Source organism: Megalobrama amblycephala, linkage group LG12, assembly GCF_018812025.1.
Source record: "Megalobrama amblycephala isolate DHTTF-2021 linkage group LG12, ASM1881202v1, whole genome shotgun sequence".
NCBI classification, from domain to species: Eukaryota; Metazoa; Chordata; class Actinopteri; order Cypriniformes; family Xenocyprididae; genus Megalobrama; species Megalobrama amblycephala.
In genome coordinates, this window is record NC_063055.1 from 13,384,835 (window position 1) to 13,412,025 (window position 27,191).

General features: G+C 40.4%; 1 protein-coding gene across 1 annotated transcript in view; it reads right to left on the reverse strand.

The window, feature by feature from the left end:
• The window catches only part of adamts10 (ADAM metallopeptidase with thrombospondin type 1 motif, 10), a 65,592-nt gene that overhangs the window by 23,099 nt on the left and 15,302 nt on the right, over positions 1 to 27,191 (reverse strand). Inside the window, exons 4-15 of the mRNA XM_048209575.1 lie at positions 25,859 to 26,018; positions 24,911 to 25,113; positions 24,043 to 24,126; positions 20,158 to 20,303; positions 19,507 to 19,550; positions 18,788 to 18,893; positions 17,218 to 17,364; positions 15,011 to 15,152; positions 11,692 to 11,799; positions 11,342 to 11,487; positions 10,609 to 10,672; positions 9,268 to 9,370 (exon numbers count right to left, since the gene is read on the reverse strand). Of these exons, the coding sequence (XP_048065532.1) occupies positions 9,268 to 9,370; positions 10,609 to 10,672; positions 11,342 to 11,487; positions 11,692 to 11,799; positions 15,011 to 15,152; positions 17,218 to 17,364; positions 18,788 to 18,893; positions 19,507 to 19,550; positions 20,158 to 20,303; positions 24,043 to 24,126; positions 24,911 to 25,113; positions 25,859 to 26,018 (1,453 nt within the window). The remainder of the gene's footprint in view (positions 1 to 9,267; positions 9,371 to 10,608; positions 10,673 to 11,341; positions 11,488 to 11,691; positions 11,800 to 15,010; positions 15,153 to 17,217; positions 17,365 to 18,787; positions 18,894 to 19,506; positions 19,551 to 20,157; positions 20,304 to 24,042; positions 24,127 to 24,910; positions 25,114 to 25,858; positions 26,019 to 27,191) is intronic.

Below are 27,191 nucleotides of genomic sequence, written 5' to 3' on the forward strand. Positions count from 1 at the left end.
AAATAATAACAAAAAAAAACGGTATCTTCACTAGTACACTACTCATCTAAAGCTAGTCTATTTCTTAAGTCAGATTTATTTTGTTTATCTATTAGATTTTTCTTACAGAAATATGTATATTTTATTTTTTATTTTTTTATTCGTTGGTTACTCCCAGAAACATACAAATACAGCCTTAAACCCACATTGGGAGAAAGAAAAAAATTGAAGGAAGAAACACATTAAAAAATACAACTGTGTCAGGCAGGAAAGTAAATATACACAATAGAATAAGGAATCTTAGCTGGATTTTTAGGATGCTGTATTCAGTCAAAAATAATTTTGTTAATTATTTGTATGCTGGATTCTCTTCCACTATGTTGTGCTCCATTCAGGTGTTTTTGGAAACAAGGACGCATCTTATATAAAATCCCCCAAAGAAATGGTGAAAGGTGAACCTGAATCAGCCTAATTATACAGACATTCTATTGTTTGATTAATTAGTCATTAAGGCAATCCAGGGACTAGTCCATTTAAAAAAAAAAAAAAAAAATCTGTATGTAGTTTTATACACCTCTCAACAGGTATCTAAAAATTAAGAGAGGAAAAAAAACATGAAAGGTGTTAAAGAGAGAGAAGGAACATACTGTACTTTGATGTATTGTTTAATAGCGGAAAACATACTACCCACAAAACACACTGTACAAATTATGTAACAAGGAACAAGGAGTTAATTGACTCATAATCTCACTCATACTGGTACCAGTGTGTGATTTTGTCCCTGCTCTGGGCCTCCTTTATTTTACTCTTGAAAGGCTGGTGGGTCTGAACTCATTCCCCTTGCCTGTACCTGGCAGTGGTGGTGCTAAAACTCTGTGTAATCTTTCTTTGGCTGCCTAAGACCTGCTTGCCTTATCAGTTGAATCACATCTACCACAGTCTTCATGTTAAATAATAACTCTTCCTCTGTTTTATAAACCTAAAGAGGGCAGTTTTTGAGCTGCTGGCCAATGTTCTGTTAGTGTTGGACTAATTTGATAAGGTCCTGGGTGCCTGTGAAAACATATACTGAAGCAGGCTTACGATGGAAACTGCGCATCCCATGAGGCTTTGCTCTGGCAGGCCATAGGTGTATTTTGAGGTGGCTAGCAGAGGGCTTCACTGGAGTGTATAGATTTCAGGAGGTTTTGGTAAGAGTGTATACAGCCAGAGCACAATGCGTTGAATAGTGTATCTCACAATGCAATGCGCTCAACCTGAACTTCGGCAAAAGTGATAAAGCGTGATTTTAATCTATTTCTGGACTCATTACTTCAACAGACTGCCAAAAGTTAAGACATCAGCTACATTTACAAGCACCCTTATAATGTGATTAAGGCAATACTGCAATGAAGTTGGAGCTCATGCAAACAGAATGCTGTTATTATGATAATGTGATTCTGATTATAATTAGAGTAGCTATAAATCACAGTAAAATTTCTTACTCTCATTATTACCGTGTACACTACCAAAATTTACAGGGATAGTTTACCCAAAATTGAAAATTCTGTCATACTTTACTCACCCGAATGCCGTTCCAAACCTGTAAGACTTACATTCATCTTTGGAACACAAATTCAGATCTTTTTGATGAAATCTGATAAATTTCTGTCCCTCCATAGACAGCTACATAACTACCACTTTGAAGCTTCAAAAAGTTCAAAAAGACATCTTAAAACAAATCCAAATGAATTGAGCTATTTAGTCCAAATTTTCTAAAACAGACATGATCTCTGTATATGATGAACAGACTGAATTTAGGCTTTTATTCACATGTAAACATTCATCAACTCACACATTAGTTGTGGTAAACAGAAGCTCTAGCTTGATTGCTTGATGTGTGCGAGAAAAAGATAAAAGCCTAAATTAAATCTTAAAAAGTGTCTCTTAAACGCTTTTTTACAAGATGTAATATAAGTCTAAGGTGTCCCCTGAATGTATCTGTGAAGTTGCAGCTCAAAATACACAATAGATTTTTTTAAATAAATTTTTTAAACTGTCTATTTTGAGGCAATTAGAAATGCGCCGATTCAGGCTGCGGCCCCTTTAATTGCTTGCGCTCTCCGCCCTCTCCCGAGCTCTCGACTCTATCATTGCATAAACAAAGTTCACACAGCTAATATAACCTTCAAAATGGATCTTTACAAAGTGTTCGTCATGCAGCATGTCTAATCGTGTAAGTACAGTGTTTATTTTGATGTTTACATTGATCCTGAATGAGTTTGATAGTGCTCCATATCTAACGGCTAATGCTACACTGTTGGAGAGATTTATAAAGAATGAAGTTGTGTTTATGCATTATACAGACTGCAAGTGTTTAATAATGAAAATAGCGATGGCTCTTGTCTCCGTGAATACAGTAATAAACAATGGTAACTTTAACCACATTTAACAGTACATTCGCAACATGCTAACGAAACATTTAGAAAGACAATTTACAAATATCACTAAAAATATCATGTTATCATGGATCATGTCAGTTATTATCGCTCCATCTGCCATTTTTCGCTGTTGTCCTTGCTTGCTTACCTAGTCTGATAATTCAGCTGTGCACATCCAGACGTTAATACTGGCTGCCCTTGTGTAATGCCTCGATCATGGGCTGGCATATGCAAATATTGGGGGCGTACACCCCGAATGTTACGTACCAGACGGTGTTATGTTGAGATTCGCCTGTTCTTCGGAGGTCTTTTAAACAAATGAGATTTATATAAGAAGGAGGAAACAATTGAGTTTGAGACTCACTGTATGTTATTTCCATGTACTGAACTCTTGTTATTCAACTATGCCGAGGTAAATTCAATTTTCAATTCCATGGCACCTTTAAGAAAATTTGGACTAAACCACTCAATTCATATGGATTAGTTTTACAATCTCTTTGCTGTCAATGGAGGGTCAGAATGATTGAATATGAATGGAGAACATATAATGATTTCTGAAGGATCATGTGACACTTAAGACAGGAGTAATGGCTGCTGAAAATTAAGCATTGCCATGACAGGAATAAATTACAATTTAAAATATAATACAACAGAAAAGTTTTATTTTAAATTGTTATACTATTAAAATATTACTGATTAAATAATGTCAGCCTTGGTGAACATAAGAGACTTCTTTCAAAAATTACGAAATCTTACCAACCCCAAACTTTTGAACGATAATGTAAATGTAGCTATGTTTTTACACAAATAACCATATTTTTGTCTGAGATGACAAGAAAGAAAGAAAGAAAGAAAGAAAGAAAGAAAGAAAGAAAGAAAGTTTCAAACAGAGAGAGTGCAGGTCTAAGGTCTATATGCCACCTGACCCTAAAGCAGGGTAAAACAGCAGTCTGGCACTTATTTTAACAGCTGCAAGGGATTTCCATTGTAAAATCAGCTGACTTGATGAAAGCAGCGCTTGTAGCCTGCAGTGGGCTTCTCTCTGTAAGCCATTATGTTATTGGAGGGGCAGATTAAAGGCAGTTATGTCCTTGACAGTCAGCTTCACACTCATCAAAAGCAGGAACTTAAACTGGAGATTCTGGGAGTTGGCAGTCCACAGCCCAGCATATGGATGCCAGACTCTTATCTGCACCCTCTCTCTCTCTCTCATTATCTCTCTCTCACATCTGTCCTGGACCTGATCCAGTGCAGAGATTGGTACTTTGGAGCATGGTGGTCCAGTCCTAATATCTAAACCACCTTCAAAAGCCCTAAACAGTCTTAAACAACAACAATCGAGCACTTTAACATTCCCATAATCATGAAAGATAGATAGAAGATATATGTACATTTTTTTAAATATTTAGACGACTTGTATTTGTCATGAATGTGGCTCCCACGGTTCATCCTCCGGACCACCGGAGGGAGCCATCACCGGAATACTGATTCGACATGATTCTGACTCCATTTCCCATAGGCCCTCATTCCTGGGACTGATTGCCCTTACACCTGCACTGCATCACACACACACTCGGTGCGTTCCAAACGGGATATATCGCCCTCCGAAGGGCACTTCGGAGTGAAAATAATCATGGCCGCCATATTGAAGGGTCGTTCCAAACCAAAGTGCTCAAAACTGGCCACTTCAAAGGGCCCTTCGGAATGAAGGATTTCGAAGGGAACAACTGATGGACACTTCGGGCCCCCATGATCCTTTGCACAGGGAAGTTGTTTGACGTCACAGAATGGGTACAGGAGGTTAGGAGTTCGATTTTAACTATAAAGGTATGTATAATATTTTTCTGTACTACTGTAATATTTAAACGAGTTAGATTTGGTACATTATTATGGTCAAAATGACATTGTACTTACAAAAAAAAAATACTTTACAGCTCATTTATCAGTCCATTCAAATGTTTCAAATACATAGATACAATATAGCCTACATGCGGTAAACCTAAAATAAATAAATAAATAAATAAATAATAACGTTAAACAAAAGGCGCAGCTTGCACAATTTATCCTCCTTGATTGTCTCGTTAAGATGACGCTGAAGTGCGTTCCAAAAGAACAGGTTTTTTTACCCCTACACCCTTCATCCCTTCGAAGCTCTCACTCCGGAGGGTAAACCCTCTGAAGGGATTAGGGCATAGGGATGAGCCCTTCCGAATGGAACGCAGGGACTATTTAAGACACACACATGCACATGCTCATCGTGAAGTCTTGATTTGCTATGGTGATAATTTCTGAGCATTTATTGTGGACCGCCTTCTCGTTATTACCTGGACTATTTATCCCTGCTGAACGTTTGCCGCCTACCTCGATCCTTGCCTGTATCCTGATCTGTGTTTGTTCACCGCCTGTTTCGACCCTTGCCTGTCTTTGATTACGGTACTGCCTTGCCCTTGCCTGTATACTAATGTGTTTTAATAAAGCTGCAAATGGATCCACTTTCCACTGACCCTTCATTACAGAAGACTTCGCCACACAGCGATCCAGCAGCTCTGGTGCACATCTCCACTGAATTGTCAGCTCAAGCCAGTCAACTAGCCATGCATCACCATCAACTGACTCGCTTAACTTCGCTAACTGAGGAGCTGGTCAAAACGCTTCAGGGCCTACGCCTCAACCCCGCCGAGGCCGCCACGCCGCCTCCCGCTGCACCTGCCACGCCAGCATTTCCTGGTCCTCCAGCCGTGAACCCCCGTCTAGCCCTTCCTGAGAAATTTGATGGCACACCAGCGAAGTGTAAGGGTTTCCTTCTTCAATGCTCCCTGTATGTGAAACAACAACACTCCAACCTGAAGAGAGAGGAGGAGACAAATGCAGCTCTGCTTATCCTGCGGCCAGGCTGGCCATTTCAAGGTGAACTGCCCAGTTCGTCCTCCTTCAACCAAAGCCGAAGCGGTGAGTTCCCTTCCTCAACATAGCTATTCATCCAACTGCCTCAAAATCCCCGTCCGACTCAGTATTAATGGTCAGGATATTACCACACATGCTCTTTTGGATTCTGGAGCGGCTGGAAACTTCATGTCTGACACTTTCGTTAAAGAGCACAACATCACCCTAACAGATTGTCGTTCTCTGTTAACAGTGGAGGCGCTAGACGGACAACCCATCGGAGGAGGAAGGATAGCACACATCACTGATGAGTTCAAACTTCAGGTCGGAGTCCTTCATCATGAGATCATTCGCTTTTACGTCATTCATTCACCCAACAACCCTATCATTCTTGGATTGCCATGGCTGCGCACCCATAACCCACATGTGTCTTGGAAGGAGGGGCAAATACTTCAATGGGACAACCACTGCCACAAACACTGTCTACGGTCTGTAATCCCTTTACCATTGCAAGCTGTCGAGGTTCAAGAAGGAAAACTCAACATTCCTGCCGAGTATGATGACCTAGCTGTGGCGTTTAACAAGCAAAAGTCTACTGAATTACCTCCCCACAGACCCGGAGACTGCGCTATCGTTCTATTACCAGGTACCACACCTCCTAAGGGCAGAATCTTCCCTCTCACACCCTGAAACGGCTTCCATGAAAGCATACATCGAGGAGGAACTAGCCAAGGGGTTCATTCGACCATCTACATCACCAGCTTCAGCAGGCTTTTTCTTCGTAAAGAAGGATGGAGGACTGAGACCCTGTATTGACTATCGAGGTTTGAATGACATTACTGTCAAGTTTCGCTATCCCCTGCCACTGGTACCTGCAGCACTTGAACAGTTACGTCAGGCTGAGTACTTCACTAAACTCGATCTACGCTGTGCCTACAATCTAATTCGCATACGAGAAGGGGATGAGTGAAAGACCGCTTTCTCCACAACCACCGGTCACTATGAGACCCTTGTTATGCCGTTCGGACTTTCCAACAGTCCCGCCGTGTTCCAGTCCAACATTAACGATGTATTCAGAGACATGTTGAATCGCTGGGTCATAGTGTATATTGATGACATCCTCATTTACTCCAATTCAATTGATGAACACATCCAGCACGTCCGAGCCATCTTTCAAAGGCTTATCCAACATCAACTGTACGCAAAAGCTGAAAAGTGTGAATTCCACCAGACTTCTACCTCTTTCTTGGGGTATGTTATTAGCCGGGAAGGTGTAGCTATGGATGACAACAAAGTGAAAGCCGTGCTTGAATGGCCCAAGCCACGCACTTTAAAAGAACTACAGCGATTCTTGGGCTTTGCCAACTTTTACAGGCGATTCATAAGAAACTTTAGCAGCGTAGCAGCGCCTCTGACTTCCTTGACCAAGCGCTCCTCCTCCCGTATCCTGTGGTCCTCAGAAGCTGATCAAGCATTCAATGAACTCAAAGAACGATTCATGACCGCACCCATTCTTCGTCACCCAGATCCAGAACGTCCCTTCATTGTGGAGGTGGACGCGTCCAACACAGGCATTGGAGCTATTCTGTCTCAACGACAAGGTAATCCAGAAAAAATGTATCCTTGCGCTTTCTACTCCCATAAATTGACAGCAGCGGAACAAAATTATGATGTGGGTGACTGCGAACTGCTAGCCATGAAAACGGCGTTAGAGGAGTAGCGCCATTGGTTGGAGGGAGCTCAACATCCGTTCACAGTGCTTACCGACCACAAGAACTTAGAGTACTTCCGTTCAGCCAAGCGGCTGAATCCCCGTCAGGCCAGGTGGGCCATGTTCTTCACTCGGTTCAACTTTAAATTCACCTACAGACCGGGCTCTAAGAACGTTAAGGCCAATGCATTGTCCTGGCAAACAGAACGAATCGAACAACAAGAGGCTGAGGAGCATATAATTCCCAATTCCATTCTTCTCGCACCAGTTCAGTGGGACATCATGACTGAAATAACTCAGGCCAATGAACAGTCCGCTCCTCAGACCGCATGTCCACCCAATCGCACCTTCGTACCAGCCCATCTAAGAGACAAAGTCCTACATCATGTCCACGATCTCCCCAGCTCTGGTCATCCTGGTATCCATGCTTCATGATGTGACTCAGTTCATCCACAACTGCACAGCTTGCCAAACATCCAAACCCTCACATCAATCACCTGCTGGTCTGCTTCAGCCGCTACCCATCCCGCAACGCCCCTGGTCACACATAGCAATTGACTTTATCACCGACCTTCCTGCATCACAAGGCAATACCACCATTCTCACAGTCGTTGATCGCTTTTCCAAAGCGTGTCGCCTCATACCACCCCCCTATTGCCAACACAAACAGTCCGAGTGGAGCCGATATCTGATGTGGGCCGAGTATGCCCAGAATTCTCTGCAGAAACCTTCCACTGGTATCACCCCATTTCAGTGTGTGCTGGGTTATCAACCTCCTATGTTCCCATGGTCGGGCGAACCCTCGGAATTACCTGCCGTCAACGATTGGATGCGAAGGAGGGAGGGGGACCGGAGGGAGTCGAGGACCGTCATCCCCCACCACTAATGTTCGAGGGTGAGGAGGCTTATCAAGTTCGAGAGCTACTCGATTCCAGGCGCCGGGGTCGGAAGCTACAATACTTGGTCGACTGGGAGGGGTACGGACCGGAGGAGCGATCTTCGGTCGATGCGGATGATATCCTGGACCCCACTCTCATGGAGGAATTCCATCGGACGCATCCAGAGAGACCGGCCCCTCGACCTCGTGGTAGACCCTGGCGTCCGCCTCCTCGCGTCAGGAGCCGCTCGCAGGGTGGGGGCTCTGTCATGAATGTGGCTCCCACGGTTCATCCTCCGGACCACCGGAGGGAGCCATCACCGGAATACTGATTCGACATGATTCGGACTCCATTTCCCATAGGCCCTCATTCCTGGGACTGATTGCGCTTACACCTGCACTGCATCACACACACTATTTAAGACACACACATGCACATGCTCATTGCGAAGTCTTGATTTGCTATGGTGATAATTTCTGAGCGTTTATTGTGGACCGCCTTCTCGTTATTACCTGGACTGTTTATCCCTGCTGAACCTTTGCCGCCTACCTCGATCCTTGCCTGTATCCTGATCTGTGTTTGTTCGCCGCCTGTCTCGACCCTTGCCTGTGACCCGATTCAGATCCTCTGCTGCCAGCCTCGACCTTTGCCTGTCTTTGATTACGGTACTGCCTTGCCCTTGCCTGTATACTGCTGTGTTTTAATAAAGCTGCAAATGGATCCACTTTTCACTGACCCTTCATTACAGTATTATTGATTGCTACCAGGATGTGAAGAGAATTTCAACCAGTATAACAAAAAGTTTTAGCAACAAAAAAAATTGCCTACCCTACCTTTTATAGTGCAGATCTCTGCGTGCTTTAAATGACACCAAAAATCATGTACAGTACAAAATTGCTTTTAATTTTAAAACCAACACAACTGCAGAAAATATTTCCTACCCCACAATCATTAGGAAAAAACATTTAGGCCTACAAGGAACCACTGGAATAAAAAAATATATATATATGCATGTCTAATTTTACAAATATAAGGAAGAATAAAGAAACAAAATGCATGTGTGCATATCTTTTAAAAAATATTTAAAATCTTAAAGGCTCTGTGTAAACACTTTTTTTTTTTTTTTTTGTATGTTTATGCCATCTAGAATTGATGCAGTCATTTTACTATAATTTGGCCTATTTTACTTATTGGACCGATGTAATAACATTAAAAAGTGACATTTATTGGCCTATATCAATATGGCTATCAATATATTTTGCATCATTTGGCAGGCGCTTTTATCCAAAGCAACTTAAAGGGCATTTAAGTAAAAACAGGCCAATGGAAATGACATAAATCAAAGTGACATGACCAGTATGTATCAGAACAGGTGCTTTAAGGGTTGTATACTTACCACCCCTGTATGGCTTCCAGGTGTAGAATTTCCCCCGGAAAGGAACACTGTCAAAGTCTGAACACTGAATCTCCCGAAAATCCTGAGATCCGGCTGGGCATTCCTAACCCACACAAAAATCAGTCAGTCTGGGGATCTTATTTAGCATGGAAACTGTGAACCATTTTCTTCTATTGGAATACGTCTTTTTCGATCAGAGGTGTCCAATCCTGCTCCTGGAGGGTCAACGTTCTGCAGATATTAGCTCCAACCTGCTCCAACACACTTACCTGGAAGTTTCTAGTGAGTCTAAAGGCTTTGGCTGAGTCTGAAATTGCCCCCTATTCACATTCACTATGAAGGGCTGCCGCATTTACATAGTTTGTGCTAGCTGTTTAAAAATCATTTGAAACTGGCAGCTGCAGTTAGAGGTCTGCATTCCTGCGGCTGTCCCGTGGGAATATGCAACATTTTATATTTGTTATCCCCAATCACTCTCTTTCTTTAGGGGAAGTTTAAACGCGAGATTCTGGAAACGATCTTTAGCGGGACCCGTCAGGTCGGGAAGAAAATCACTATATGCGGATAGCAGGTGCACACAGACTGAATTTTAGGTGGGAGCGGGTTCGTGCGGAATAGAACCATTGCGGGAGCGGGACAAAAAAAAAAACAGTCCCGCGCAGACCTCTAGCTCCAGTAGTAAGATGAAAAGATTTATCTTGAACTCTGTAATGGAAACTGTATATAAACCTTAATTAAACAATTTAATAATCAATTAAAAAGGAATTTCTACCGGTATGATATTACGCTGTACCCACATTGGACCAGCGGTTTAGAAAATAGATGGATGGATGATTCAGCTGTGGGTGCCATCTTCTGGTCTGACGCGGAAATTCATTCAGCACACGACTCTCAAAGTGCATTATGGGTGTTCTCTAGCCGTTGAGCGTACATTGGTTGTACACTCGTTATTGCGGTGCATTGTGGGACTGAATGAGTGCACTCAATAATGTCCACTATGGTTTTGGACACCACTACAAATGGCTGTCCCCTCAAATAGTGCCCTATTTAACGGTATAGGGGGCGATTTCGGACACGGCCCTTGATTAGCTGGTTTCAGGTGTGTTTAATAGGGGGTTGGAGCTAAACTCTGCAGGACAGTGGCCTTCCAGGAGCAGGTTTGAGCAATTTCGTCAGAGCTTCAGCTAATTTAGATGATACAGGAGCAGAATCTATACACAAACAAGCCAAAAGTCTTTACAAGTGTAATATGAGTTAATTTGTAAGAATTTGAACAAATGTCCTTTTCTAACAGACACACAAAAATGGAGTTAGTAAGTGACTTGTAGCTTTCAAACTCACATCAATGTTGCAAGATCTAAAGCGCTTCCTCTCTCCCAGACAATATTTCCCTCCAACCGTTGGCCTGCATCCAAACAAGGACAAGCATCAGACACATCTGAGTACAATTTCAATGTAACTCCCAATTACACAATATATTCTGCTCAAGTTCATTTCAGCCAGACATCTTCTGTCTTTCTGTCGATCTGTTAGTTTTTCCGATTTTTCCTGGCATGTCGTCAGACTAGGTTCATTGAGTACAACGGGCTGAGAGTAAGAACATTATGAATCATCAAATCACTCGTATACACTACCGTTCCAAAGTTTGGGGTGGTAAGATTTCTTAATGTTTTTGGAAGAAGTCTCTTATGCTCATCAAAGCTGCATTTATTTGATTAAATATACAGTAAAAACAGTGATATTATGAAATAATACAATATAAAATAGCACTTTGAAATATTATAATTCAAAATATCTGCTTTAGTATGTTTTAAAATGCACTTTATTTTTGTGATGGCAATGCTGAATTTTCAGCATCATTATTTCAGTCTTCAGTGTCACATGATCCTTCAGAAAGCATTCTAATATCCTAATTTGGTGCTCAAAAAACATTTCTCGCTTACATTTTTTTAAAAACAAAGTTACAAAACAGCATTTATTTGAAATCGAAATCTTTTGTAACGTTATAAATGCCTTTACTGTCACTTTAGATAAATTTATTGCATCCTTGCTGAATAAAAGTTTTAGTACTCACCTGGGGCTGTCACAATGGCGAATAGAGGATGAGACTCCACCCCCACAGGTGCGACTACACTCTTCCCATGGTGACCAGTGGCCCCACCCACCATCTACACCCTCTGGACGCGTTCCATACGGCACACACACTCTTTTGTAGCACCACTAATGAGAAAATATCATTAATCAACATTAAATATGTAATATGTGGCAACAAAAAAGCCAATATACTGTATGGTGAACATTTATATTATATTATATAAAACCATTGCATTTTTAAACATTTTCTACCTATCAAGCCAAAAAAGGCTCTGTTTCCTGAGCCTATATCTGTGTTCTGATTTTCCTCCCAGAATTTCCTGTGCTTACCCCTTTTTCGATGGTGCTGGTCTGACAGATGGTGCCCTCGGCTGCTGGGATACTACTGGTGATGCAGCGATTCCCTTTACTCATGCACCAAAGCTCACTGCACACTTCCTGAACACACACACAAGCCACTAAACAAAACTCCAGACAATGTGGGAAAAACAGACATTAAGAAACACTCAAGAGGCTGAAGAACTGTGTGGAAAGAGTAGAAGTAGGACATTCCTGCACCAAACAATGTCCTCCAGGTGCTCTGAGTGTGCTTATCATGTTGCTATGATACTGTGGATGGTTGATGGGGTGTTGCGAGGGTAATTGCCCTTATATACTATAATACTGAATGTTTATTACTGTACATTCATATATGATGCTATTTACAGAATACTTTAAATAAAATTATAGTACTTCCATAAGAGTTATACTATTTTTGTTTCTGACACATTTCATGATGTAGATCAGCTGTAAGTAGTGTTGTCAAAAGTACCTCTGATTGGCCATTGTGTTCACGCACGCAACATATATGTCTGTGATTGGCTACAGTGATCAATGCACAGAAGCATCTGAAAGCACACAGAAGTGTTTGAAAGCATTTTGAAAGTGGGAGGTTTGAAAGCTTTCAAACGCTCCAGCGTGTATCTGTGTAAGCACTCAGTGAAGAGCATCATTGATGTCTATTTACAAAGTTTTTGAAGCGTTGATCATTGTAGCCAATCACAGACATATCTGATGAGTGCGTGAACACAATGGCCAATCAGAGGTGTTTACGAATCCACTCAACACTAGTTGTCAGCCACACACTGCACTTCAGACCTACCCAATAACTTCCTGCTTTATTAGACTACATAGTTACAATGAGAGCTGAACTAGTGTGTGTTATCCTCCTCCAGATGTTCAGTTTCCTGCACTGGCATCCAATAAAGCAGTCAATACCTAAAGCTCAACTCAACATGAGCAGATATAGCTCACTTTAAAGACTGAGCTCCAATGCGTGTCTGTGGAGGTGTAAAGGTCAACCATGGCTGGCAGAGAATAGAGCCACAAACCAAAGAATAGCAAATTTTTGACCAACATGTGGTTTTGGACAAAAGTGGCAGAATGCCAGCAGTCTGAAGTCTTGGGGGAGAGCAAAAAGATGGAATGTTACGGCCAGCGAAAGGTAGAACTACCATCTGGTGCAGATTTAAAGAGAGAAAGAGGGAGGGATGGAGAGAGAGTGTGCTAAATGATTTATTGTGGGGATATAAAGGCAACCTGGACAGGACCATAACCCACAATTCATCTGTCCAAAGATGACACTTCAGCATAGATGTCTTACTGTAGGATGGTTATATCTTCTAAATTAGATATTTTTAAAAGTCAATGGGCGAGTTTCACAGACAGCTTAAGCCGGGCACACATTTAACGACTAGCTAAAACATTCTAAGACTGTGCTCAACATACAGCGATTGTTTCATGCGACTGAAGCAGATTTATATACTTACACATGGAATTTGAACACCGACTGTAATCGCAGACTGAACGCAACTGGCTCTGACTGGACGCGTTTGAGCGCGATCAGTCATAAGTATCAATTTACATTCATAATCGGCCTTACAATCGTTAAGTGTGTGCGCGGCTTTAGGCTAAGCCAAGATTAAGCCTTATTTCAATTAGGGTATTTAAGTAGCTTTTATAAACATACCCTAGAAAAAAACATTACTGGTGTACATCTTGTGACAAAACAATGGCAGTGACATATTTTAAAGAGTTAGTTCACCCAAAAATGAAAATTCTGTCATTTATTACTTACCCTCATGCCGTTCCACACCCGTAAGACCTTCGTTAATCTTCGGAACACAAATTAAGATATTTTAGTTGAAATCCGATGGCTCAGTGAGGCATCCATAGGGAGCAATGGACACTTCCTCTCTCAAGATCCATAAAGGTACTAAAAATATATTTAAATCAGTTCATGTGAGTACAGTGGTTCAATTTTAATATTATAAAGTGACAAGAATATTTTTGGAGCGCCAAAAAAAAACGAAATAACGACTTATTTAGTGATGGCCGATTTCAAAACACTGCTTCAGGAAGCATCGGAGCACAGATGAATCAGTGTGTCGAATCTGCTGTTTGGAGCACCAAAGTCACGTGATTTCAGCCGTTGGCAGTTTGACATGCGATCTGAATCATTATTCGACACACTGATTCATTTAAGCTCCGATGCTTCATATTTTGACATATTTTGTTTTTTTGGCGCTCCAAAAATATTCTCGTCGCTTTATAATACTAATATTGAACCACTGTACTCACATGAACCGATTTAAAAATGTTTTTAGTACCTTTATGGATCTTGAGAGAGGAAGTGTCATTGCTCCCTATGGAGGCCTCACTGAGCCATCGGATTTCAACTAAAATATCTTAATTTGTGTTCTGAAGATTAACGAAGGTCTTACGGGTGTGGAACGGCATGAGGGTAAGTAATAAATGACAAAATTTTCCCTTTAAGATATGTCAGTGCAAGTTGCTTTCAGTTAAAAAAGCTCAAACATGCATTTTAGTCTAGGACTAGCTTAAGCCTTGTCTGTGAAACCAGGGGAATATGTAAAAACAATATATATATATATATATAAAAGACATAAAAAAGAATGTTTAAACAAACAATTATTGAACAAGTTCACCCAAAAATGAAAAGAAATATTTTAGCGAACAATGGCCTAAATTTTTGTCTGTTCCTCACAAAAAGCTATCAAATACCTTTAGAATACATTAAATATTGCACATGGGTCATATCAACCATTTAAATGGTTATTTCAACATTCCAAGGTACTTTAAAGAACAGCATGGTACTTTCATGGTATATGTCCAAAAAATGTAGCATTACCATGGTATTTTTGTTGTTGTTGTTGTTACTAACACAATAAATGACTCTAACGTCTATAGCACAATGCTGTGTTTGTATGGTGATATACACTATTGTTCAATAGGTCTAGAGGCAGTTTATTGTTTTTGAAAGAAGTCTCTTATGCTCACCAAAGCTGAATCTTTTTGATAAAAATACATTAAAAACTTTAAATATGAAATTTATTACAATTTAAAATAACTGTTTTCAATTTTCCAGGATTCTTTGATAAATAGAAAGTTCAATCTTACGAAGTGACCCCAAACTTTTGATCGACAGTGTAGATCAGAAAAAAACATGGTATTACCATGGTCTCATAGTCAAAAATCATGCTGATCTGCATTTTTAATAGATGATGATGATGATGATGATGTTGATGATGATGGAATTTTCTTTCTTGGGTGAAGAGCTGTTTTCAATTACACTGAGTGATGCAAGTACCCCGTATTTACACTGACGAGACTTCACTCCGTACTGGAAGCGGCACTGCTCATCTGCATCATAGGCTTGGCCAGGGGCTGTGGTGGGATAAACAAATTCCTGTTTGGGGGGGATATTGTTCAGGCAGGAACCCATGCCAGAGCTGTGAAACAATCAGAAAGAAAACAGAACGGTTATGTCAGAAGCGATGGAAGTCTAAAGGCTAGGTCATACTGCCCTGATGCCAACAAACACCAGTCCAACAAAACTCACAACTGTGAGTGAATCAGCTTTAATGGTTAAGGAACCTGTTTTAATCACTATTGTAAGGCATTTACCCAAGGTGACAAGGATCTTTTTTTTTAACATTATAAATGTTTGTACTGTCACTTTTATACATCAATTTAATACATCTTTGCAGAACAAAAGTATTAATTGAAGAAAAAAAAGTCTGTTATGACTGTAACCTTGGTTCCCTGAGAAGGGAACGAGACACTGCATAAGAATGTTGATGGTATAGGAACGATGTGATTGCATCTGATGCACATGTGAAATCACTCCAAACTCATTGGCAAAACGTCATGTCATGACGGCGTACCATGGAAGTTATAAAGGATACCTGGACAAAACATTTTGCTTCTGACTGGATGAAGTAAGTCACTCTCAGGCATGCAGGAAGTATAGCAAGACAACACAGAATCTCGTTCCCTTCTCAGGGAACCAGGGTTACAGTCATAACCAAGACATTCCCTTTCAAAGGAACTGAACGCTGCTTCAGAATTTTGACGCTATGGGAACGTTCATACCCACTACGACATATCAGCAACTGGTCAGTTTAACGCCACTGGGCAGAGCGGTGGATGTAATAATCAAGTTCCCTAACTGGGAAAAGCAATATACAATAGTTAATGCTACACCTTTGTCACATACTTGGTTAAGAACGAAGAAAAGCTTTTACCATGCCGGGAGCAAACTCTAGGCAGGAGGCGACAGACAGGGCCTGCAAATCTCCTACCCTCTTTAGAGATGTAATAGCAAGTAAGAACGCCATCTTGAGAGTAAGGAATTTTTCAGAGAATGACTCAATAGGCTCAAAGGGTGCCATAGACAACTCCTCCAGAACAATGGCCAAATCCCATGACTGGAACTCTTGCTTGACTTGCAGGTCTCCGCTGCATAGCACCATGTAGGAAACAAGATACCAATGGATGTCTCCCCAATGATTTACTCCCCAAAAGTGCATGGTAAGCAGCAATGGCCACCACGTAAACCTCAAAAACCTCAGTTGAGAGACCAGATTTCAAGAGTTAGTCCTCCTCAGGGGCCAAACCCACATATCTCCAGCTAGGGTAATAGATTGGCATGATCCCCCCAAACAGTTCCCTGCCTGGGAGAGAAGATCCCTCCTGACAATAATATCCAATGGAGAGCCATACAGGAGAGACATCAGGTCCGAGAAACCATACTCGGGCTGGCCAGAATGGGGCTACTATAGCAGACGAACCCTGTCCTGGTGAACCCTCTCTAGAACTTCACATCTGAACCATGGCATCCAACCCCATCAGAGCTGGATGCATGAGGTAGAACCAGAGCAGAGTGTGTCCACTCCTCTGATGCGATCAAGTCCACTTCCACCTGGCTGAACCCAAGGAGGACCAGGTGTCCAACAGAGAAGTCTTGTCCTTTTCCTTTATACCAGACAAGTTTAGCCATAGCTGTCTCTCAATAACCACCATAGCTGCTATGGAACGGCTGATGTTTGGTCCAGGTATCTTTTCTACTGTAGCTTCCATGGAACGCTGTCATCCGTCACAGGATGAATGAGATTGGAGTGATTTCACACATGCTTCAGACACAATCATGCAGAAGTGTTCCCATAGTGTCAACATTCCGATGCAGCATAGCTCCCTTGAAAGGGAGCAGTTTGACAGTAAAGTATATAAATAAGTACAAAATTTAAAATGAAATAATATAACAATTGATTGAATGTAATAAAGATTCACTAAAATGTGCATCCTGTATATTGGTCTATTTTTAATTATAAATACCTTATGTAACAAATGGCTCTTATACAACATGAATTTGCGTTTGAGATTAAAAAGACATTCACATCAATTATATTCATAATTTATGATACTGAAATCCAATGTTGATACAGTCAATATTTCACACTAAATACAGTACGCATCAGTGGAAATACAGATCTCAGACTCGGGCAGGAGACGCACTCGAGGAAGTTGGTGATGTAATCGCGGCTGCAGGCAGACCAGACGAAGGGGTTAGTCTTCATGGTGATGTGGGCAGCCATGAGTTTAGCGGTCTCCTGACTGCGCACCCCACATGCATTGCCAACACCATCATGATTCATCCCAAACCTGAAAGAGAGAGATGAATGATTTTATGGAAGTATACAAATGGAATCCTATGGTCCAGGTTACAGAAAGTGAACGCACACACAAACCCATCAGCACCTCACACAACTTATGTAATCCTACACACAGTTAAACATATGCCCCCTTGTCTAGACAGCCCCAGTGAGCAGCGTCATATGGCCATCAGTTCAAAGGTACCTGGACGAACCATTAGAACCAGACCACTAATGACTTCACCACCTATGAAAACAGCTCCGAGGCCCGTGAGTGTAGCCAAGGCAACAGAATACTGGGTGACCCAGCACAAACAGCTCAGATCTGAACAATGATAGCAAAAAATGCTTTTCAACTACCAAAACAGCAGAAATGACAACAGAATTTCCTTTCATGGAAGTATTTTGAAGGTTTGAGGAATGATATGTGCAGGCAGTGGCACGATATCAGCCAGGCGTGCCCATAAATCCATATGCATGATTAAACTGCAGAAAGTCAATGGAATGCTGGGCCACCAAGTAAAACAATACTTCAACGTCTTGGAGTGCAAGAAACCACAAATGAAAAGCCCAGTGAGAGCCGCCTGGAGCATCAGAGTCTGTCGTCACTTGCTCCACTAACAAGATATAAATATCGCAAGACTGAGAGAAAATATTAGTGCAGTTGTTGATAATGAGAATTATTCATATTTAAACGGCTCGGGTGGCTTTATAGTTCATCCTTGAATATAACCCAAGTTTGTTTTGGTAGGCCACTCAGAGTAGAGGTCAAATGTCAAGGGTCAGAGTTGAAAGGGTATGCCCTGATGACATAAGTAGGTAAAACTGGAATTTCAGAGAGCTGATGTACTGCTGACCTATAGTAGAGCTTCAATAGGTGCTGAGGGAACAATGAAGGTTTTGGAATATATACTGACATAATTTAGACACCGTTTTTGAAAACAGGTACATCAGGGATTCCTAAACTTTTTTGTCGGCTAAGCTAAATTATTTATCTTTTTCAGGAAGCGTTTCATTTTTTATATATTCAATTTCTGTGTTCATTTTCATTTTATATTTTTATGATTTAACTAATTATTAGCTTTTCATCTACTCCAACCCCTTGCAGTTCCCTCAAGATCCCACAGTTTCCCCAGGTTTGGAAACCCTTAGCAACATAAATAAAAATGTTAAGAATAATTTAAGGCCATTTTCCATTTAATATAGGCTATATAGCTTGCACCTATCCCAGGCTTTCTCACTTGCACCTGCCCCTGTTAAGACAATGTAGAAAAGAATGTAGCAATTTACATTGCAGTGTACATAAAGATACCTTACTGAAATCTAACCTTAACTCAAAGCAATCAGCATCAATCATCCAGGCAGAAAGACATGGAGGAGCAGAGGAACACAAGACACTGTAGGAGCAGAAGGAGGTTTTGGAAAAGACTCACGTGTGTCCAATCTCGTGTGCAATAGTGAAAGCAGTGGCCAGACCAATGTCTTCATTGATGCTGCAGCTTCTCTCTGGCTCACACATACCGCCAACAGGTGCCAGACCTGATACAGACACGTGTGGGCACATGCGCACAGTGACATGGACACACACACACACACATATATGCTACAATACTATCCACCTTATTTTTAATGTAAGATCAGGCGTTGCCATTTTTAACTTGAATTTTAACTTTTAACTCCACAAAAACAGTTTGTTGTGCTGATTTATACTGCAAACTTGAATTTGTTATCATATTATTTTATTATCACAATCATAAACACACTGGTTTTGTTGCGCAAATAGCAATTTACTGCACTTTGTAATTGTTCCTAGTTGTTTACCTATAGCTGCTAATGAACCTGAAGTCTTAACATTCACAGGAAATAGCTTACTTCCGCGTTGAAAAATAAGGTGGATATGCAAATACATATATGCATACACTATACAAGCTACACTACAGTACTACTCATTAGTTCATTAATTAATTAGTCTCTACAAACTAATCAAAATCAAATTAAAACTATACAGTACCAATAAACCTTTGATTAGCTATGTTATGAACAGAGAAGAAGTGAGAATTTGATAAATAAATACTGAATATATGCAGACAGATAAGGCAATGGATGGATGGATGGATGGATGGATGGATGGATGGATGGATGGATGGCTTACCAAGTGTTCCACAGGGTTTGTTCTTGTAGATGCAGATGTCATACCTGAAAACATACCACAGAAATGTTGTGGTGAATGAACTGCTTGGTTTCCACAGAACAAACACACACTCAGATACCAGTGCTGTGAGACAGTTCACAGACTGGACACTTTCTTGATAAGAGAGTGAAGACAATGAAAGGAAACGCTTGATGCATCCAGCAGACATACCCTCTGATACAGGCCTCCAATATAAAGACTCAACACTTCCCACACTTGTCTTTCTCTCTGTCTATCTCCTTCACTCTCACTCTCTATTTCTCTCTCATACTTCACACATACCTCACACACTCAGCTCTCAAGCGCAGCAATTCAACTTAACTCCTCATTGTGTGGATTAAAGCTATAGCATGATTTACCATAAATCGCTAGTTCTTCCAAACACACATTTCAAGTACTTAAAGCCATTTTAAAATTATGACCTGCTGCCTTTAGAACCAATGGAGCGCTACAAAATTTTAGACAGATGTTAGTGTGGATGTGCATAAAAAGTATATATTTAAACAAAAGCATATACTGACATTGTGAAACTTAGTTCTCTGTCACTGTCAAAAGAGTGAAATAGGCCTAACACAACACCACAAACAGAGCTAGAATCATCTTCATGCTAACCTGGTGATGAGGACTGCTGTATCATGGTGTGCAATTCCATTGTCAGGGATGGCATTCCCATGACCGTTCCGGTGCAGGATGGACTTTTGCCACTTGCAGAAACTGTCTAAAGACTTCCCTGCATGATGGTTTACCTCTAGTGTAGGCTGGAAAGAGAGAAATTTGGATTAGAAAGACTTGGATCAGATCCAGATTCATTGCAACATGTGTTTTAGTTTGTTCAGTAACTAGACTGATACTGGCCTTATTTTCAAATAATAGCAGAAAATATGCTGGTTCTTTCAAAGTAGCTATTTAATTCCTGTGCGAAACGAAATAGCATAAACAATGATTGTTTTCAAAAAGGTTTTCCCGAACGCTGCTTCTATTTGCCATTGGTATGGTATGCATATGGCTTACATATAATGTCTACACCTTAGGACGCGTTTCCACTGCAGGAACTTTACCCAGGAACTAGGGACTTTGGGTGGTACTCACTGTTTCGACAGCAGGGACCAGCGTCTAAATTAAGTTCTGGGTAAAAAAATGTCCCCCTTCAGAAAGTCCCTGCTCGTGAGGAAGTTCTTTAGCTTTAAATATGCACAGCTCTGACCCATTTCTCTGCATTATTGAGTTTACAGTGGATCGGGGCTTGTATGGTAATATGGACACAACACTACTAACTAATAACTAATAACACTACAAGTAGTGCTGGGCGGTATGACCAAAAATTTATATCACGGTATTTTTCAAAATTATATCGGTTTCACGGTATATGACGGTATTTTTTTTCCCCTATGCATGACCGGGCGTTAACCACATTTTCTACTGATTGAGAGAGGAAATACTGCAGTAGATTGACTATTGCCCTGTTTTACTGTCATGATGAGTGAATATTGTAGAAAAATTCCACACTAGAGTTAATACAGGTTCACAGAGCCCCACAAAATGATGCTGTGGGGAGACAACAACCAATAAAACACTGACCTGCAACACACTCATTACAGACACATGAATATTAAAATATGACCATGGAGATTTGAGAGTTGAGGGCACCTTAAGCATTTTAAAAATCTAACACTATATAACAACAAACTGTCAAAACGAGGGAGAAACGCGGAAGAACATTTAAACTGTCTGAGGATATTTTCAGTAGCCTACATTTAAGAGCACAGTCTCTGAACAAATGACACACGTAAGTTTAACACAGAAAGAATAAAGCAGTTCACTTTTTGCCCATTCTTCTTTGAATTGTCAGTGTATTTATTAACTTACATCGTCTTCTATGTAGCAGAATAACCCATCGTGTCATCGCGGTCGTGATCAGACGTACAGTTCAGTGTCCTTTGCATAACGTTACATTTCATTTGAAGAAGATGTGATGAAATATGTGCGCATACAAGCTGCTGGTTCATGTTTAGAGCACTAGAATATATGAAATAGGTCCATAAAAAAACTTAGACCGGAGCGAACGTGTTTATATCTGATATATCCATGTGGAGAACGTTGTTAATCTCATCACGTGCTCCGCGCAGAAACCGCTCTATCTCGCGCACCGCGTGTAGTTTGAATTCTCCGCTGTAATCAAGGGCTGAATCCGAAATTGCCCCCTATAACCTCAAATAGGGCATTATTTGAGGGGACAGCCATTTGTAGTGGTGTCCGAAACCATAGTGGACGTTATTGAGCGCACTCATTCAATCTCACATTGCACCGCAATAACGAGTGTACAGCCGATGTACACGCACACGTTTTCATTCACTCTTGCAAGTGAACAATATAAGTGGATAACGTAGGGAATAGTGAATGAGGCATTAGGGGGTGATTTCAATCTTACCATAGGCTGTGATGCGATCTCAGCTGTGCTCTCACTACAGTGCAACAGTGAAACGGGACGCTCTCAGTGACGGGCTGCGCCGCGTTCCGTTGGTTAAGCGACATATTCATATCAAATTCATATCATAACAAAAATAAATACCGGTATTCGGTATGAACCGGTATACCGCCCAGCACTAACTACAAGTAGCATTTACAGAAAGACACACAGCGTTTCCCTACCGCTCTGCCTGGCATACAGCACCCAAGCCAGCCACAGCACCATTACACTTGTAACCCAAGAATGCAAACTGGCATAGCCTATAATTGTATCATCCCACAATCCAGTGTTCTAACTTTCCAGGTTTCCTCTAACACAGGGGGTGGTGGGGTGTTCTCATCTGGAAATGAACCATGTTTGGTTCCACAAAACCTCAGCACTCCACACAGTGGTTATCTCAACACGGCTAATACTGCTCCTAATGACCAGTCTCCCATCATTTGTCAAATGACATTATGCGGAACGAATTACCGGGGGATTTATTTTTAGCTGTCTGCGATTCGGGATCATTAATGCTTCATTAAATACACCACAAAACCCCACTCCTATCCTTTTCCTGCCCTGTGTCGTCTGTAGGAGCCTGTTTGAGGTCCCGACTCTGTCAGCATGTTCCAGAGGTCCTGCCGCGTGAGCCAACTCGCTCATGCAGTGTCGTCACGCCCCGCTCAGGACAGAGGTGGAAGCCTGAATGCATGACAGAGGCAGATTGATTGCGTTCAGAGGCAGGCGGCGAGAACAGTAGCGGTACAGTTAGGATTGCCATTAGATTTTGCACGTTTTTTTCTTTTTTTTTCTTTTTTTTCAGGTCCCTGTACATTCATGAGTGTGGCAATATGAGCATTCATAATCAACAATAAGAGCAGTCATGGCAGGCTCTCTGGACACACCCAGCAGAGTTGGGTAGCAAACAGTCCAGACGTGTACAGACTGTCTCAATTGCCTCAGACTAAGATGCTTCAGCCTGTAAATACACAAACAAGGAATTCTTTGACAGGTGAAATAAGCCAGACTAAGGCTTATTTGTGTATGAGTTGGGCTGTCATCGTCATGACATATTATCTGTTGAATACTTATCTTGTCTGATGTAATTATTGCAATAAATGATGGCCTTTTTTCTATTACTTGTGTTGCTTGTAATAATCTTACTGCACATTTACTTGGAATTATACAATAAAGTGTATGTTTTCTTTCAGCATTTCACAAAGTTTTAAACTATTTTTTAAATGTTACACAGGGTTAGAATTGCATGAATAAAATATTTTACATGCATTTTTGACTATTTAAAATATTAAATTAAGTGAACTTTCTTTTCACACAGATGTTTTTTGGAATAATAATAATAAAAAAAAATCAGATAATAGAAAATCATGGAATATATATGGAATAATAATATACACTACCGTTCAAAGGTTTGAATTAGGTACGTTTTTTAATGTTTTTGAAAGAAGTCTCTTATGCTCACCAAGCTGCATTTATTTGATCAAAAATACAGTAAAAACAGTAATATTAAAGTAATATTACAGTAACTGTAATATTGCAAAATATTATTACAATTTAAAACAGTTGTACTGCTTAATATTTTTGTGGAAACTGTGATGCATTAATTTCAGTATTCTATGATGAATAGTAAGTTGAAAAGAACAGTATTTATTTGAAATATGAATCTTCTGTAAAAGACTTTTTTGATCAATTTAATGCATCTTTGCTGAATAGATATTAATTTCTTTGCACTCACAATATATGTTAAACCACTGTTTATACTTTCAGAGATGGCGAATTCACATCAGAGGCGTTAATATTTCACGTTCATTTGGTGCTCTCACAAAAAGCACTGCTGCACCAGAAAGAAAAAATAAATAAATGCAAAATTTATAGCATTTCTATGTTCACTTGTCATTTTGACGTAAAATGTCCTGATTTAGATGGCAATATGTGACTGGAATTAAAAAGTGCACAAATAATCGTGATCAGGCAAATGTAATAATCATGACTGTCCTAGGCACATGTGCAAAGTGCTTTAAAAAGAGTACCTGGTCTTCCATCAGTAGAATAAGCCTCGTCACAACGATGTTCACAGCATTCCCCAGGCTAGAATCCTGGAACAGTTTGGCAACCTGACCTCCAGGGAAACAAGAAAAAACCAGTCTTAAAAACGAGCCAATTGTCTGTTTTTAGACCTTTCTAATCCTGCTGTTTACTGTAAAGATGGACATTTTACAGTCTGCTATAAAACCAGTGCTAACTGTTGCTCTGGGGCCGTGAGGTGAGGTAATCCCTTTATTAAACACATTCCACAGGTGTGAAACTATTTGTAATAATGCCACAAATTGCCCATGGGGATTATAAATTGGAGAGAGAAATATGGATTCTTAGGGTGACAGAAGACAGTTACTTAGACAACTGGTTTTATTTAATCTTTTTTCTTTGAGCCAATACAAATGACCTGGACAGGCCAAACATCCTCTGAAGATTCACTTAAGTCTGTGGGATATCATTGCAGACTATTCATTTTAGATCTTTGTAAGAATCTCAAGTAACTTGTGAAGAGTTTAGCAGAATGTCTGAGCTGCTTTCTTCCATACAACGAAAGCGAATGATCAGGGGCAGTCAAACACAGAATAAGCACCAGTTCATCAAACTTGTGTGCTGTATTCCTACCCAGGCGATCGGTTTGTGAGGAACAGATAGAACTTTAAAATCTTGCCTGATATTGTCCCCATTCACTTTTATTGTACAAAAAAGAACAGCTTGGACATTCTATAAATAACTCCTTTTGGGTTACATGGAAAGACAAGTCATAGGGTTTTCAAAAGATATGAGGGTGAGTAAACAATGACAGGATTTAAATTTTTGTATCCTTAAAGCATGCAAACAAGAACAAGGAGAGTTGAAGCTTACAATATTCATGACGGCCAGAATGTACTGCTCGATATCACGACGGCCGTGATAGCTGACCATCATCTTGTCGGCAACCACCAGGGTTTCGACGTAGCGCTCTCGGCTGACAGAGCGCTTTAGTGGTAACTGCCCCCGTCCCATCTGGTTGGGTGAGGGCTTAATTGTTCTCTGCCACCATCCATAGCTCTTACCAGGCTTTTCGTCTGAGGAGGAACAATGAGAAAGACTTTGTGGCTACATAGTTTTTTGTTAAAATCCTGAAAGCCCATGTTATTGCTCTTTTTTTTAGCATAAATGCAAACTGTGAATCAGCTGGCAATGGATTGATTACTTTCAATAAGGTACTAAAGTTAAGTTAGTTATGTTGGTTTATCAATAAATCAGGCTGTGTCCCAAATAAGTTGGATCTATAAAGTTGCATGACATATAAATTCACCCTATCTATTTTCTAATGCATGATTTGATCTTCTGATGAAATTAAAAACTTCTCTCTGGTGATGTATGTCAGACTTTTCCAATCATTTAGACAGCTTAAATAGTTTGCACAAAAAATTGAATGTTTTCTTCAAAAATAATTTTCGGATCAAAAAACGAAGACATATATATCTTGGATGGCCTGGGGGTGAGGTAAATAATCAGGAAATTTTCATTTTTGGGTGAGCTATTCCTTTAAATCCCACCCATTTCTTACAATGGCCTAATCTAATCAACAACTGATAGACAGAACCAAGTCCCTGCTCAATATTTTTCAATAATTTGTTTTACTCTGATGTACATTGACAATACAGATCTGTTGCTAATTCGGTTACAATGCAACTTCGATGTCAAGTATTAAAACAGGATGCCGTATATAATGAAACACCCAATGAAATGGTCTGGTGAGCACAATTTTCTTTCAAGGAGTTGTTGATGTATAAAATATATCTTTGTGGTTTTTATCATTCTTACCAATGACTCCACAGGACTGGTCCATGTTCTGGTATCTCAGAGATGACCGTTTATACACGACATGTGGGCGCCCTTCTCTGCCATCGTCATTAGTGTAGTTTTTAGCAGAAACCAGGGGTTCAATAAGGTACTCCTCACCTCCAGCTACAATAACCCCTTGCTGAAAAAGCCAAGAAACCATAGATTAGCACCTTTTTTTTTTACCCTAAATTACCATGAAGGATCTGACATTGACATATATGAGGCGGTTTTGCTTGGATATGAAAGAACAAATCAGTTGGCCTCCCTGCTCAATCTGAGTTTACAATCTAGATACACTGCAAGATCATCAAATTATCCCATCATTAGTCTCCCCTCTAAAATAATGAGCTTGCGCAGGGCTAATAATCCTGGATGAAATGGGAACTCATGGCGGAAGGCCAAAGGATCTTAGCATGTTTCATTGTTTCCTCTCTTCATCTCTCAGTCACACTTTTCAAGTCCACATAATCCTGTAATGTGCTTAGTGATGCTCTTGTGGACACACTGAGCATTCCCTAATGAATTAAGTCATGCTACTCTGATCACCAATAATTAACCTGGAAGTTTCTTCCCGCTTTCATGAGCAAGCTTAATCCTCCATTGTATTTACTTGTGTTGGTGCACACACAATTTAATCAAAATGGGTAAATTATCGACCAGGCTTGTCATTTATTAGCACCTGTCACGCCAGGTAGTTGAATCACCCAATGCTACAAGAACTAGGCTGTATTGGCATTTATCAGAGTCTTAACACTATACTCAAAGGGTCTGCATACACAAGCACTGGTCTTGACTTTGTAATCTGTTTACGCAGGTGTATTACCAGCTCATGCAAGTAATGAGCATGCCACAGCATGCCACTGCATGCCGCTTGAAACTAAATCCATCATTAGGCTCCAAAACACCTGTTTTTGGAACTGAGCTTTACACCAGCTGGGAGAGACAGACTTTAGCAACAGCTGCCCATTTCAGATCTACAGGGGCGTCACAACAACTCACCCAAGTGTAGAAAGAAAGAGATTACATTGTATAATAGACCATTACTTTAACATACAGAATTATCTTTATTTATATCAGAGCCTCATGTGATGGAAATGTTTAACAAAGCCATTTAAAGGAATATTCTGGGATTGTTTGCAGGATGCAAACTTTTTCTTTACTGTGAGACACTTACAATTGTTAATGTTAGTTAATTGAGTTAATTGAGTTAATGGGGCCAATCCATAAATGTTTAAGTACTCACTATTTTAAAAGTATGGTAACGAGACGTAATCAATATGCATGTGAACATTTTAGTTTGAAAAAAAAAAAA